Genomic DNA, 17182 nt, shown 5'->3' on the forward strand with positions numbered 1-17182 from the left:
TTGTCCAACAAATAAACTGTAGTGACGCGATGTCTCTTCTCAGAATTTTAAGACTAATACGCTCACTTAAGTCTGGCGTTGTGTGGAACTTCCATTCAGTCGTGCATTTTTTTTTCTCTCAGGAAGACATTCCATACAGCACCGTACATGTTGTGTGCCCTTCTGTAATTCGACCGGTTGGAAACAAATCCATGCTTCGAATTTGTTTGACAAGCTATCATTGACCTGTAAGACTTGGCGTGGTAAAATGGCAGACGATTTGTTGCAATGGTGTTTGGAGCAGTTACAGCACAAATTTGGTCTGGAAGCGTCTGAAGATATCGTCAAGTATGTATAAGCAAGCTTTTAGATGATGCGCTGCTTGTCCTAAAGCGAAAACTGACCTACGTTTGTCAAGCTGCCTTGGCAGAGTAAAGTGAATAAATAAAACCTATGTAATAGTTTGACGGTTTCGACACAATATGTATTGATTGGTACTTATTTTGTCAACGTTACTGTTATGGAAGCTTGTCGTTAAATTTGTTAGCAAGCAAGTTTACGAGTTTACGAGCTAGCGTATTTTCTTCTACTGTAGCCTACGACAGGGAATGCACCTTTTTCTACTTCATTGAGTTAAACTCACTTTATAAATAGTTAGTTTTGTTAAAAGATAGAAGGACTATGCCAGGTTGGTGGTTTACTGAAAATGGATGGATTTCATATTACATCATTGATTGATTGATGTTTATTTGTTATTTAAATTTAAGGATTAATTGAGGAAATCACTCATTAATTTGTATAGATCGTTGTATTTTCTGTCCTGTTATTTTTTGTAGGCTATTCGTTACAGGTTCAATGTAATATTAAAGGGATTGCCTAAAAAAAAAAGTTATATAAGTGACCAGGAAAAATATGTTTAATTTTATGTTAATTCATCTCTCATTTATACAAAGTTGAATTTTCTTCAATATGGAAAATCTGTTTTTATATGTATTTTATTTTATTTACCTGTATATAAAATGTTGATAGAATTATCGAATGTTGTTATCGGCTGAAGGTTTAAAATTGTATGCGTAAAACTCACTGTGTGCAGTTCTAAAATAATAGAATATTGCCACACCATCGTTGATGGCAGAAATATGATTTCCAGGCATTAAATGCAAGCTTTCTGACAAAAGGGATGGACGGACACATTTAAAATATGACTGTAATTTGTTACTGTTTGAACATATGCCATTCTGTTATTTAGATACATTATATCCATTGAAAAACCTGAAGAGATTGAGGAGTATGTGGGCGACCTTCTCCAGGGCACGGATGGGAGGAAAGGACAGTTCATTGAAGAGTTCCTCCGCAGATGGAAGAAGACTCAAAGACAGGCCGGGGATATGGCTGGTCTTTTCCTCCTCACAGAGTCAATGTCTGCAACAGGTGGTTATATTAAGAGCTATTGATCGACAGAACAATCGAATGACTGTGTTTAACTGATACACATCATACATAATGAAGGACTCAATGTTTTGAAGTAGTTTTCTGTGTAGTAAATTATTACCAATGTTAAAAAAGTATAATGCACCGATTTAATCAGCCCAGCCCTAATTTACAGCATGACTTTTCTAAATTAGACTCCCAAGATATTATCAAAGATTCCCAGAAGAAGTCCAAACGTAAGGGTCGCAACAAACAAGAGGTGTTGACTGTGAGTCAAATGGACCCTGAGCCTGAGGTAGTCAAAACCCCCATGGATCTGATGAGGGTCAGTACACATAGGCTTGAAAGTTTATCATGTGCTATATACCACACATTAGTGACTTAGTATTGTATTATTATAGCTTCTATTCTCTCCATCACAGGTTCAGGAAAGCAACAGTACTTCTTCAACAAAGAAGAAAAATAAATTCACAAACCTTTATGGTAAAGAAGGCCAGGACAAGTTGACGATTGTACTACCCGGCCGACACAGCTGTGAGTGCCTTGCTCAGAAGCACAGACTCATCAACAACTGCATCAGCTGTGGTCGCATTGTATGCGAGCAAGAGGGATCCGGACCTTGTCTCTTCTGTGGTAGTCTGGTACAAGAATTTGTTGTTTGTCCTCCACTATTATTCTAATCTAAAGCCAAACTTGACCTTTTATCTTTACCATTTCAGGTCTGCACCAAAGAGGAACAGGAGATTCTGCAAAGAGACTCAAACAAAAGCCAGAAACTAAGAAAGAAGCTGATGGGAGGTGAGAAATGGTGGTTCGCATTACTGTATGGCATGAACTACTGTTTCACCATCTTTAACTTCTGTGGTTCAAACTAAAATGTCTGATTTGTGGATTTTCCCGATCCCACGAGCACCATGTCCTCGACTATTTTTAGCTTATCTTCAACACACCAGAATCACACTTAATGTTAATGAATGTTTTATTGAGCTCTACCTTGAAATATCGACTATTGACATTTTGAAATACATTCTGCACACGCAAACAGTTTTTCGATCTGTTCAAATGCGCACCCTCAATATGCCAAACAACGGACGTGATGCCTTCAATGCGGCCTTTAAATTAAAGGCGATTGACCTGGCTGTTATAAAAGGCAATTTAGCCCCCTTTGCACATGAGTTTTGAGTTAATGAATAAATGGCACAACGTTGGGAGGAAGCAGTGTGAAGAACTTTCTTGCTGCAAGAAAACTATCTTAAGATTCTGGACCTTATTTTTGTTGTGGCACAAGAAGTATTTTCTGTTCTGTGTTGTGCTGTTTTGCCATTTAGATCAGCAGTTTTGAAAGTGTGAAATCATTGGGTGCAGATTATATATTGTTGGGCTACATATAGTGTATTGTACATTATTCATTGATATATTTATTTGCAACAGATTGCGGTGAAAGAGATTACCTGGCACATCAAGAAACAAAGATGAAGGCTGGCTTAGAGAAGGCTGTCAAGCACAAAGACAAGCTGTTGGAATATGACCGAACAAGGTATCCCTATTGCCAACTCTATTGTAATCAATCCAACCAAAATCGCAAAAACATGTTATAAGACTTTGTAATTTGCTATTTTGTGTGCAGTGTCAAGAGAACTCAGGTACTTGATGACGAGTCTGATTACTTTGCCACTGAATCTAACCAGTGGTTGTCAACTGCTGAGCGTGACAAACTGAGGAAAAAAGAAGAGGAGCTGCGGGAGCTGCGTCATGCATCTCGTAAAGATCGGAAAATCACCTTGGACTTTGCTGGTAGGCAAGTCCTTGATGAGGGAAACAACCTAGACGAGTACTACGCCAGGTGAGCTAGATGCGGTGGCTTAATTTCAGCCATGATTCTGATTCTGATGCTTTAAAATTTCCCCATTGTTGAATATTTTAACCATGCAGATTAGATAAGACCCTCCAGGCGATGAACATTGATTCTGCGGAAAAATCCCCAGTGTATAAAAGACAGGGTGGACGACAGAACCTCAGAGAGCTGGTCAACCCCAACATAAGGCAGAGTGCACCAGAAGTAGGTCACTTTTTACATACATACCTCAACTCTGTTCACATCTTTCCTTCTTTCCCCTTCCTCAAAAGAAGTCTGCCTTTCTTGTGTTAGAAAAAAGACATACAGTAGGTCAAGACATTAGCCACACTTCCTTAAATGAACTCCTAATAGTGACATAATATCATTGATCACTTATAAAATGTAATAGAAAATGGTGGACAGTAATTATTTGCGGCGAATCAACCAATCAAAATATTTTCCTGTGCATTCCATTTACTTGATGATCACTATTATTCTACACGTGTGTATGAAACAAGACCATTCTTAACTCTTTTACCGCCAAAAACGTTTAATGACGTATACTAAAATCCAAATGAATGCCGCCAAAAACGTTAACTAACGTTTACTACGTTTTTCTCAATGGGCAGTGGAACTTGTTGCGCAGCGCTGCCTAGACAATGTGCTTGTGAAATCACAAGCACCCACTAACTATGGCCAGGAGATGGCAGCATTGTATCTCTTTTCAATGAGCTCCCGGTAGTATGGAATTACTATGAAACATGACGAATCTGATGAAATAAAACGTTTTCAAGGATGACGTGAATGATCAAAGCCTTTGTCACGTTAAATCTAATTCTCAGAGCGTCACTTAACAAAAAATATTAGTGTCAAAGTCACTGTTGTGCAGAAAATGTATCTTTTCAAAAAAAAGCTTCTTTTCTCCTTAACTTTTCAATTTTCGCTTAATGTCACTCAAATTACCTATTTTCAAATAGTGATTACTAAAGAACTGAATAAGGAAGAAATATACTTTTTTTCTAATGGAAGAATGGAACGCGATCTTTCATGTGGTACCCACCATGTTTATGCAGTCACAGCACACAATGTTCTGTTTGCCCTGAAAGATGAGTTAAAATGCTTGAAATTGACTGGCACTGTCGGGGTTGTTTTTTGGATAACATGTGGCAGTAAAAGAGTAAAAGAGACATCACTAAAGCTCCTACAGCAATATTGGTAAAAAGTACTACTAGATGTCTCCATGCAGTTTTAGCTTAATAGAGATAATTGTATAGCGTCACAATTCTTCTGTTCTTTTCATTTCTGTCATTTGTCTCATCTATATTTTCATTTTCGTTTAATGCCTCCTTGTAGTAGGTAGCACATGCTTTTTCCTGCATATTCTTCCATTTTTAGTTGGCTGCGCCATTATACAATTTTACTAATGTGTTTCATAGAATGCCTTAAATCTTTACATGTGTCCTTCTACGATTAAACAATTCTCAGAACAAATCAGTGTGATCATGACATGGTATGGCCACAGCAAGTAAGCTCACATCCTGGTTTGATGGTGCAACCTCTCAGGCATCCTAATGGAGGAATTAGAGATGCAGGACTTCGCTGAAATGATACTGTATATAGTTCGCCTTTCTCTGTTTTTCATCTTCGTTCTTCTTCCTCAAATTAACCAGACTTCATTTGTCACAGTAGATACAATTTACTCCCATGTTTAACATACGGTACAGGAAAGCTTGGTATGAATTTTAGTAGGGATGGGCGAGTACCAATACTAGGTATCAGTATCGGGCCGATACCCAACCTTATTTCAAGGCATTGGTACTCGTGACTACGGCCAATACCCGTATCGTGAGCCTACTTGTGGCCATTTAATGATCAGGAAATAGCAATGAGTAATTAGAAGAACAGAAAATTGCCATTCATTTCATGCAAGGAAATGCTGTATTAGAAATTTAGGATATCTAGGTCTTTCTTTAAAATTATCTGTCATTGTTGTTGTTGTTTTTTTTAGGGGTGGGGGGGGGGGGGTGTTGTATGTATCAAAACTAATTGTAGTATTGATATTTGGTATCGGTATCGATGAGTACTTAAGAGTTACTGGCATCGATCTGAAAAAAAAGTAGCATCAAACATCTCTAATTATTAGTATTCACTATTTCAAATGAGATCTTTAGTTATTCCAGTAGTCAATTGGACAGTCTGTGGAGTTAAGACAAAGTCTGAATAGTGACGGCCGATGATACTGCTGAATGTTTGTTTATCCTGATGGGCTTGTTTACAACTTCTTTTATACAAATTGTACACCTCGTGTTCATTGGTCCTTTTTATATTTTTAGTGGGTAGATGTTTTCAGCAGGGAAAACAACAAAAGGAACATGGAAAAAGGACAAAGTTTGACACAGGATAGTAAAGGAGTTGAGCGGTCCAGGTTGCGTCTCCAAGACAAAGAGCTGCAGGAGATGAGTGACGGTGGCTGGTGTCTGAGCATGCACCAACCATGGGCCTCACTACTGGTCAGAGGCATCAAGAGGTATGACGTTTAAAAATGTGCAAGTGATCACTTGCTAAAAATCGAATTATTAAAAAGTGGTGACATGGAAATGTTTTCGTATAGAGTTGAGGGCCGAACTTGGTACACATCCCACCGCGGCCGTCTTTGGATTGCTGCCGCAGCCAAGAAGCCCACTCCTCAGGAGACAGCTGAGGTGGAGGCCATGTACCGTTCCATCTACAAAAAAGGTGCAATGTAAAGCAGAAAATGTGTGTGATTCCTGTACGGAAAATGGTTTGGGGTGTTTTTTCTGCCCTTACTACTCATAGGCGGTCAAAAGGCTTGGAAAGCTTTTTATATAAAAGAAAGGGACCAAATGTGTTTATTATTTAAATGTAAAGAAATACCTGCACAATTCCATGGCGCAAACAGACATCTAATATGAACATGTTTGTAAACTGATGTGTTTCCATAGGTGTACAAACAAGAATTGTTACCTGACATTAAGTTAAGTCTTGAAGGATTTTATTGAGTCTGCCTCCATGTGGTGTGCACTACCACTATGTTTTTGAAATATAACAGTCAAGAGAAGTCTTGGCATTATACTTAAATGACATGTATTTAATTTCAGTAGCCGGGTTTACATGGAGACTTTATAGTTATTCCGATTGAAATCATTCCAAATGAAGATTTGTGGTCACCTGTTTACATGTGACGTGATCCATTCCAATCTGCCGTTTACATGCTCCCCTCCTTTAATCAGATCAGTCCTGCGGCAGCCGTGGGACGTGCGGGCGGAGACATCGATCACATGATTTATCAAGATGAGGTTAATTCGGCATTTAGCACAGTAGTTGTGATAGTTTTAACACTTTTATTGAAGCACCATCTTGACGCCCCCATTTTAATGGGCGGAAACGACAACATTACGAGACATTTACATCAAGGCAGAGCATGCATGGAAAAATTTTAAGCAAGACCCAAGACTGCCCCATCTGCAGACGAGACAAATCACCCAACTTTTTGGTCACATTTGAAAAAAATGAAACATACCAAGAAAAGAACACTGTCCCTACTGTGGAAAAAAAATGAGGCTCTATTGTGTTCTGGGGCTGCCTTGCTACATCGGAATGTCTTGAATCAGTGCAAGGTACAATGAAATCTCAAGTCTATCAAGGTATTCTCGAGTAATGTCTTGCCCACTGTCAGAAAGCTTGGTCTCATTTGGTCATGGGTCTTGCAACAGAATAATGACCTAAAAGACAGCAAATAAAAAAACACTTAAGAATGGCTAAGGTCAAAATAATGGACTTTTCTGAAGTGGCATTCCATGAGCCCTGATCTAAATTCTATTAAACATCTGGGTTTTAGTTTGTTTGAAAAATAATTCTGTTGAACCACAATTCAAAGGCAATGTCAGATTTTCATTGATTAGTTTTCATACGTTTTATTTATTATTTAAATGTATTATTATTATTATTATTCCATCAACAGAGGTGTGCCAACAATTTTTTCCCATGTGTATAAATATCTAAGATCGGTATCAGGTTGACATTTGATGTCTAAGGTGCTTTCAAAAGCAAGTGACAAAAGTGTTCGTTAGTTGGAATAAAAAACTACCAAAATCAACCGTTTAGTACTGGTGGCCACCATTAAAACATAAACAGGTTTACAAAACGACTGAAAACAGCTCAAGTGGATGATTGCAAACTCCTGAGGAAAAAAACACAACAGCAACAGAATAATATCAAAAATACTTCAGGAGGTAGTCGTATCATTTTATCCACATTACAATCAAGAAACATGAATAAATACAGATTTAAAACAAGATATGAATGAGTGGTAAGACTTAACATGAACTTGTAAAGCATGGTTGGACCTTATGTAACGTTGGTGCTGTATTTCTTCTCTTCTCTGCGCAGAGCCCAGGTTTCCTTCAGACTATCCCACTGGCTGCCTGCTGGGCTGTGTAAACATCAATGATTGCCTTTCTCAGGAACAGTTTAGAGAGCAGGTTAGTGAAATATATTTCTTTAAATAATTGTTTTTCTGTTATTCTTTGTATTACGAATTAAATCAATGCAATCAAAGGGAAAAAGTTGCAGTAGTGTTAACCATAGGCAAATGAATAAACATTGTCAATTTGTGACATTACAATCTAGTTTAATCAGTCCAGATAGATGCAGTTACATTAAAATACATGTAAAATTATGCTATATTTGGCGAGCTATTTCATTTCACTAATTCACATACTTCAATCTTGGGGAATTTAATTCTTTAAGGTTGTTCTATTACCTTGGGATACCATTCTAAGCAGTAGCAATTATTAGTTTGTATACTTGATGCAATGCTATTCTGCTACCAGCAGAGGTCAGGCTGCACTTATTTTCCCGTAGCTCCTTAATAGCTTACAATACTTTCCACCAGAGGCAGTACACGCCATGAAAATACATCTGACAATGAAGTCTAATCCTTCATCAAACCAGTTGACAAAATGGTGGTGCATCTGCAATTCATTGCCAAAAGTGAGTTGTGTGCCAAGTAGTGACAAAAACAAAGTCTCATCTCATCTTGTGAGTCATATGAGACCTGCTGAGTGTAGTTATACATTTACCAACTGACTAGACACTTATGTTGTCCATGCTTTCGCTATGGTTCCACAATGGGCAGGCACTTCATTAAAATCCATTCTGCGACAAAGTGTATCGAGGACTCCTGAAAATATGATCCCATTCCGCCATTAGGTCATCACATGCCTACAAGGTCAATAGCTCATTTGTCACTCCAATAAGCAGCTGTAATACCTCTGATCCCAGCTCAACAGGCCACATTATAGATTAATCGGACACTCACACTTCTCTGTTTGAGGAGGTATCATTTTATTTGTGATTTTGCATCAAACACACAAGGGAGAGGGACTGTATAGCATTCTTTATTCTACCCTTACATCAAGTCATCATACTTACACTGTTGAGAGAATAACAGTCATTCCATGTGTCTCACGTATGCTCTCATATCTTTACCTAGGTTGATTTTCACAAGTGTAGAGAGGGAGGAAAAAATATCGGTGCTCCTACATGCTTTACATTTTAACTACTGGTATCTGTTTATTTCCGAGCTTTCCCCTTTTGTACTCTGGCCTCATTCTCTCCTCTACCAACTCATTCCACCCAGGGCTGTAAAATCATGTTTGCAGGCTGTGTGACTGCCCTTTCATCCCGTGAAAGGGCGTGTGTGCGTGCGCGCACGCGCGCGTGTGCATGCGCATGTGTGTGTCCATTTGCACACAGGAGCCATAAATAACACCCCCACCCCACACAAGGCCCCACTGAAAAAAGAAAGGCAGATGTAGAGAGAGAAGAAAAAAACAGGAACAACAGTACCAAAAGTGTAATGATGGTTCTGAACAGTTGGCATGTTTCTCCATTTGCTGTTTTGAAGAGGGTGGGCCAGCCAGAGACTGTTAGCTGGTTAACACAGCACTTATAGTCTGCTCACATTCATGTGCGTTGACATGTGAGTGTAATGCATAGTAGCACGTAGCCGTGCTGCTCGACTGGAGGGAAAGGGTGAATTGTAAGATTTACAGGCCATTTCTGGCAGCTGTAGGCGGTTAAAGGGGGGTCATGGAGGACTGACAGCCATTATTCTTCAGGCTCTGCTAAAGTTGTTTCTAATTGTATATGAGACATGTAGAGAAAGTGGAATATGAAGAGATGAGCTTAGCACGAAGCAATACGAAAACCCCAAATACTTAAAATGCTGTAAATACTTCAATGATATCATCTCTACAACCGCATTTGTCCTCCAGTTTGAGCGCTGTTTGACAAAGAACTGAAGGGCATACTTAAGAAGAGGAAAAAACACCCCAGGCAAACTCAGATCTCACTTGGTCCAATTCTTTCCCTCATTAGAAACGGACTAGTGTATTGATCCATTCTCCCAGTAATCTCTCTGCCCGCCCAGCTCCCCTGCCCCCCTTACAACTGGTAATTGGCTCGCCATTATGATCCGTGCTCAGTCTCTCCACCCCATCTCCCTGTGCTTTCTCAGCAGTAAGTGGATATGTACATCCGACTTGCCACTGCTAGAGCCAAATCGGAGAGGGGGAGAGGGTCCGTCTGGTAAAAAGATATAAGGCATTTTACAGAGCGAAAATGAGAGAGCTTTTGGAGGAGTACTGCGATAAATGGATTGGGTTTGTACTTTGGCCAGGCTTAGCTGATGTATAAACAAAAGAAACAGCAATAATGTATTTAAAATTGCTCAATGAAAGAAATGTCACAGTATTTTTACATTGTGTACACACATTTAAGTTTACTCTTGGTCGTCAAAATGATTCACAGCACAAGCAAAGGCACAGCGCACACCCCATACAGCGCCTAAATAGCACTTTCTGCTGACTCCTGCAGTGAAAAAATTGATTGGATCAATCCACGCTCCTAATAAGGATCTGATTTCTTACCGGTTTCCAAGGACTGTATCACCAGATGGCGAGCTACATGTTTCAGTGAATACAAGTCAAAGAGCTCTAATCTCCTGGACAAGCATGCCAAGAGCAAATGCAGTGACTGTTAAATTCTGAATTGATTATATTGAATGTCTAACAGGGCAAGAGGCCAACATGGTCTTTGTATGGGCGATGGCAACATACAATATATCACTATCAAATAGCACTACCAATTCCCTCAAGTTGACATTTGATAGAAAAGTATTCATTCAGGAGGTTTTATTGTTTAGTAACAATACCATGCCAAATACTTTATGGATAACAATATTTTATTAACCTTAGGTGTCTGGAGGAGCTTTTTCGTATCAGATTGGCACGCATTTGACACATAGGGTTACTACTTGCTGTTTGCCAAATGGTGAGGACCGATTGTGTCACATTTCTCCTTTATTGCCATGTCATGAATAACATAACATGAATTTCTTTAATGCGTAAAATACATGTAATTATCATTTCAAAAGCGGTGTTTTACATGACACTAAAAAGATGGTGTATGGGGAAATTTAAGGAAATCCATTAATAGCATGTTAAATACCATTAAAATAAAGCCTAATTAACTGTGATAAAACAAAAGTTAGCAGGGATGTGATTTTTCCGCTAATTCGCGGAATTCCGCTTTTTTATCTCCCCCCCCAAAAAAAAAATCAGATTTTTTTTTTTTTTTTTTTTTTTTTGTAGTTCATTGTGTATGCACATGACTCCGACAGATAACATCTTCTGCTATAACAAATACATTTGTGGTATGCTCTAATATGAGTTACTTTTCATTTGGTCATGATACAATTATTTGTTCATGAAATTTGAACTCTTCAACATTATTTATGTGTTAACTTAGTAATCACATTAGTTAGATATGATGATATTCTCAGTGATAGTTTTTAAAAGCAAAGACAGTCCAATGTTTTTGAATGTGACTGATTTTGAGTTGACTAAAACTGCCATTTTATATGGGATAGTTCAATATACATTGAAAATTTATGCTGTTGTTTTGTCTATTTCTTTGTCATGTGAGTGCATTGAAAGTACTTAAAAACACGGAAAACCCATGAGCTGGACCTAGCTGGGTGCCAGCGGCCCCCAGACCCCCGGCTAAATTTTATAATGATAATTTCACTTTGGTCAAATCACATCCCTGAGTTAGTCAGGCATATTTTGGTTTTATGAGACATGAAAAGAGTATCGTAGGGTTGGCACTATTGAATATTTTTTAGAATAAATTAAATTGGTTAATCAAATAATTAAATATAAAACAAAAATATTATTTTTTTATGCTTCAAAGAATAAACCAATTTAAAAAATAAAATCTCTAGTTTGCAGTCGCATTCAAAACAATGCACATTGCACACACAGACACAATTTTTTTTTTTTAACGAAAGGTAGCAGTCCCCAAAACTTGTTAGTACCACTAACTACGCATATTCATGTTAAGTCAAGGACCAAAATAAAAAGCACAGTTTAAAAATATCACTCAGACTCACCATTGGCTACAGTCCACATTTTCAACACTTTTTTCTACAGTAAGGATTGAGAAACAAATGAGCTGGATGAATGAGAATAACCACAAGCATATAGTAACACAGTGTTTGTTATTCTATGATAAATAAAGTTTTCGTTACGGTGCTTCTCTGCAAATTATTGGACATAATAATCTGGAGATAAAGCGTCACTTTGGTTACCTTTTTCGTGTGTTGTCAACCTCAATTGATTTGGGTCTGTGTTGGTGGTAATGCAGCTCTTGTCTCGGTCATGAAATAAATACAGAATAAGGACCCGGCGTCATATTGTTTATTCAATTGGAGCTTTATTTGCATTTCAGCAGCAAACAATTTGTCGCAGACTAAAAAGTTTGATCCCTGTAAACTAGCGCGCAGCTGCTACACGTACACACATTCACTTGCCTTGTTTTCTGCGTCCTGTCCTCCCGCTGGCGCACACACCATACCAATCGGAGATCACATGATACTACTTTCCGCTAACACTTTGTGCCACTGCCATTATTCCTCGCCGCTAATTTGAATAGCATCGACCGGGTTATCTCTCTAAAGTCAACTAAAAACAACACGATGTCTAGATGCAATAGTTCTTATAATTGCTTATTTTCATACACTTCTACAATATTACAATTTTAACTTTTGTGCTGCTGAGAAATGAAACTAGAGACCTCAAGGAGGCTACTTGTGGAGAAGTCTCAAAATCGACATTTTTGTCCTAACGATCAATTTTTGTCACTATCTCAAAACTAATCCTGCCGACATGCAGGCCCTTTTTCCGGAGTGCACACAAGTGCCGACGCACCGTTCACTGGCTGGGTATTTTTTTCTCCCCCACACATTTAAAAATAAAATGACTGTAATGTTACTTTACAACAACTTTAGCAAACTTGTGTCTTATTGGCAATGATATGCAAAGTTGTCAGAATTTGTGGGGTACATTCTTCGGTGGTTGCAGCGTCATCTGATGACCAATTATTTGATGAAATAATCAATAGGATAATCAATTCCAGAAAAATGGATAGTGACAGTCTTCGTTGATATGTTTTATTGTAGAATTGTATTGAACTTTTTCTTTAAAGTGACACTTCTGTAGCTTGCTTTAAAACATCTTCATACATGTATATTTTATCCCACTGTATGCTGCATCAGTAAAACCTTAGGCTTACATACCACATCACATACAGTAGCTGCAAGCCTAGCCACTTATCAGCAACAGAAGTGATATTTTCTGTTGAATTCCATTTGTACAAGCTCTCCCTCTGACCTCTGGAGTGGAGCTCCGTTGCTTGTTAGGCTGGTTGGGAGCTCAATGTGATGCCTGCGTTTCCTTGTGTGGTAATGTGATATTTATATGCTGAAAGCCTTCCTTCCAGCAAGCCACACAGAAACACGCACACACTCACACACTCACAAAGAAGACTCTTAGGATGTTGGATTCAATCCAACGGAACTAAAGTTGCTCTGTAAATGCTGTTTTTTCACTCCCCTTCTTTCTTTGTAACATTGTGTAAATCATTTCTGTCTTCATATTTCCCAAATTTTGTATCCAGCCCTATGGGTTTCAGGCCAGGACGATGGAGTAAATTTCCTTTAGCGGAGGATTCAATTTATGTTTTATCAAGAGACATGCACACTTTCTCCCACTCTCTGTCTGCACAACCTCAGTGGCACACTAACATGCTCCCCCCTCACATTCCTCCCTTCTCCTTACTGGGCAGTTTGCCATAGCAGAGAGGTCAAACATCATGCGAATCTGCAGTTGTGTGTAGAATGCATTCAGCCCATCGTCCCCAGGCACTGGATGACAACCAAGCAATCCTCAGTCACAGGTTTCCGACAGCATAAATAATACATAGAACCATCTGGCTGACAAAAATGGTCTGCTGCACTGTTTAGAATTTCACTGCTGTCCTCAGTCCACTTCACTGAGCGTCAGTTTCTGCTGTTGGGCTAATTTGTGCCTAAGCCCTTTTCATTGTATGTACAGCTTTAGATTTTTGGTCCGCCTAAATTATAAAACATGCTCCGTTCTCTATGTGCTGATCAGTGGAGCAATGATACAGCTAATTTATGCAACAGCTTCATATTTGTTTTGACTGGAAAGACAGCAATTATACTGCTATTTGGGACTGAATGTCTTTTCTGAAGGTGTTTATGTCTGGATGTTTGCTGTAAAAGTGTAAACATGAGCATGAAGAAGAATGCCTGCAAGATAATATACAATGTCAGTTATGTGTAAGACAAATATTATCAACTGACAATCATCAATCAATTATACACAGACAAGTGGATGACTACTTCTACTACCATTTGGCATAACCACAGTGTATAAAATACCAAGACAAAGTCAATAACTTGCCACATGCGGTCTGAAATTTCTCAAGCTGTGCTGCAATGAAGCTTAGAGTCAATATGTTTGACAGCTGTCTTTCCTCTGTCCATGTATGTTGTTTGTTACACTGGTTCCAAATGACCTTTCTTCGGGCCATAGCCGTGTTTTGCATCTTGTGTGGTGAAGCCTCCAAGTTTATACTTACATAAAGTCAAGAAGAAACCATGCTAACATATGGCGTTACCAGGAAATACAGATTTTAATTTAAACATTTGTCTGCTTTTTCCCCAAAGTGCTATGCTTTTTGCCAGTCAAATGTGATACCAAGTGTCAAGTTTGTTTTCACCTCAGCTGTCTAAGCCATTTTACCACAAAAGCAAACACAGCAGCTCCGAGCACTCCGATTTAGAAACTCAGTCTCTTGCACTGCAGGGTCAGAGATTACAAACCTGATTGTTCTTAGTGTCGCTGGAACATGTTGACTCAGCAACATCCTCCTAGGAATAGACTGTAAAAGGAAGCTGCAAGGGAGGCTACTTATTCTTATAGCATTATTAATCTTTGACAGAATATAAATAATTATTGAATTGTGTCTAGACACTAATGTAAGGCCACTCAGACTAGGCAATTTGTACCATTCTTGTTTGGGGTTATATATCTCTCCAGTTAAAGCCGATTCGGAATGCATCTCGATGTGTGGGGTGTGATACGATTCAAGGATGATTCATTTTAAAGTGGAGCGATTTGATTCAGCGGGATAACGATTGATTTTGATATGGTAGGTATGGCTCAGTTTGAGAAGGTATGTTGCAATGAGTTTCTTGTTGTCATTTTGTTGTCATTTTACAAACATACATGTGAATAAACTTGTCAGTAATGTAAATGTGACATTCCCTTCAGAATGACTATACTGTCCTTAGTTACCCGTCCAACTTTTTTGGAGTGTGTTGCAGAATACCTGCAGAACTATAACGTTCATCAGTTTCAACATTAACCATCTTGTCTTTGTAGTGTATTCAATTGCATATAGGTTGAAATGTATTTGCACAACATTGTACTGTATTATGTTTTTTATGTTTTACACAACCTCCCAACTTCATTGCAATTGAGGTTTGTACAACAACCGAATCAATGGCAGTATATCAAGTACTACATCAAATGTGTAAATCATGGCTCCTCAGGGATTATTTGGCAATAAGTTTCTTCCATTCAAATATCTTTTGAATATTGCTATATGTGTTTTCGCCAGTGAACGCTATAATCTCTAATCTTGATACATCAAAATGTTGGAACTTTTATCTAGATCAAACATTTCCTAATTAAAGGGCACGAAATATACTAGAATTCAAACTAAACAGTACAAATTACAGCCCAGGTGGATGACTTGACAAACCTATAGCAACATATTGTGGGATTTTGCATGCCAGATACATATCTACATCAAATATCGTGACATCACAGCCTTCCATACATATTTTGTTTAAAATGTGCTCCACTTTGGAATAATCTCAATGTTTGACCATTTAATAACTGTAGTGATTTCAAAAATATGTATATAATAATAAAAATAAACAAGATTACATAAATGAAAATGTAACCCAAGTTGCAGAGATAATTTAAATGATTTAGTTTGTAAAGGCAATTGAACCAATTCTTTGTTGATTTTATTTTTTTAAATATCGGGGATAAGCGGTTCAGATAATGGATGGATGGATACTTTTACCATTACTAGTAACTCTTCATGCCTGTATGACCTTGTTGTATTCTTTTCATTGTGGATACTGCCAGAGCTGTGAATTACCCTTGTGAATAAATACGCTTTCTAGCTATAGCTAGCTAGCTATCACTGTTGCCGGGCTATCTCCAAATGTGGTAATTTTATTCTTCATTTTTTATTTTTACCCATCTCTGCTATTGGTCAGTCCCCTCGTCTTATTTTTGCAAAATATTATTATTATTATTATTATTATTATTATTGACTTCTCTTTGGCAATGCAATGTTAATCACTCACCAAAAATAGTGTTTTTTCCTGAAAAGTGTTTTTTTTTTTTTTTGTAGGTACAAGGTTTCTGCCCAATGGCAGCAAATATACGTATAATGCTGCAAATCCATTTTCTCAATGAGAACGTATAATTGTTTTTAAAGCTGTCCTATGAATTATTGATTCATTTGCAAAGCTGTTTTTTTTTTTTTTTTACTTCTTCATTCAAATATTTCCTGATGTTCCTGCTCATATTTTGGGGAGTGTATTGAACCATATCAGGCAGAAGCCCCTGCCACGCTCCGGTGGGCAAATATGCTATCAAATGCTTTTGCAGACTCAGTCTGTGGAGGAGAATATTGATTTATATGCAACATCATTCCCTTTCCACTGAAATTCTGATGGTGTGTGCAGCAATAATGCGATTCAGCATAACTACTTGATTAATACTGGCACTTTACTTTTAACTGCACTCTGCCATTACTACATTTCTAAAATCATGACCACGTTTTTTGTCTGCAAAACATACATTTTCTTTGTTCATGGCAGATGAATTTATGATGTGTATATTAATTATGGAGCTTTATGAATGTTTTCCCCACGTATTTTGGGGCAGTGTGGCTCAGTGGTAGAGTGGTTGTCTCCCATCCGTGAGGTTGTGGGTTTGATCCTCACCCCTTGGTGATTATGTCGAAGTGTCCTTGAGTAAGACACTGAACCCCGATTTGCTCCCAGTGGACCTGGCAGTGCCTTGCATGGCAGCAGTTGACCACTGATGTGTGAATGTGTGTGTGAATGGGTGTATATGCACATTGTAAAGTGCTTTGGGCACAATATGGTGGAGTTAAAAAAGCAGTCCATTTAAAAAAAGCAGTCCATTTACCATGTATTTTAAATCCATTCAACTATGATATTATACAGGGGCATCTTTTGTCTAACCTCCTTCAACTTAAAATGGTATAATTGTATTAAATGTAAATACATTGGGATCTGAATGAAGACTGAAATGTATCTCATTCTTCAAGTTGGAAAAACATTCCCCTTTGTAAAGAAACTATGCTTAAAATATGCTTTCATTCACCTGCGTATCGAAATTCAGGAGAAAATCTGAGGTGCCTGAAGGCTGTAAT

General features: G+C 38.1%; 1 protein-coding gene across 1 annotated transcript in view; it reads left to right on the forward strand.

The window, feature by feature from the left end:
• Positions 1–113: 113 nt before the first annotated feature.
• The window catches only part of trip4 (thyroid hormone receptor interactor 4), a 76455-nt gene continuing 59386 nt past the window's right edge, over positions 114–17182 (forward strand). The window contains exons 1-11 of the mRNA XM_077564752.1: positions 114–327; positions 1229–1410; positions 1605–1735; positions 1833–2051; positions 2130–2208; positions 2842–2947; positions 3038–3253; positions 3343–3469; positions 5581–5774; positions 5859–5983; positions 7658–7749. Coding sequence (XP_077420878.1) covers positions 248–327; positions 1229–1410; positions 1605–1735; positions 1833–2051; positions 2130–2208; positions 2842–2947; positions 3038–3253; positions 3343–3469; positions 5581–5774; positions 5859–5983; positions 7658–7749 — 1551 coding nt within the window. The 5' untranslated portion in view covers positions 114–247. The remainder of the gene's footprint in view (positions 328–1228; positions 1411–1604; positions 1736–1832; positions 2052–2129; positions 2209–2841; positions 2948–3037; positions 3254–3342; positions 3470–5580; positions 5775–5858; positions 5984–7657; positions 7750–17182) is intronic.

This window comes from Vanacampus margaritifer, chromosome 4, assembly GCF_051991255.1.
Source record: "Vanacampus margaritifer isolate UIUO_Vmar chromosome 4, RoL_Vmar_1.0, whole genome shotgun sequence".
NCBI classification, from domain to species: domain Eukaryota; kingdom Metazoa; phylum Chordata; class Actinopteri; order Syngnathiformes; family Syngnathidae; genus Vanacampus; species Vanacampus margaritifer.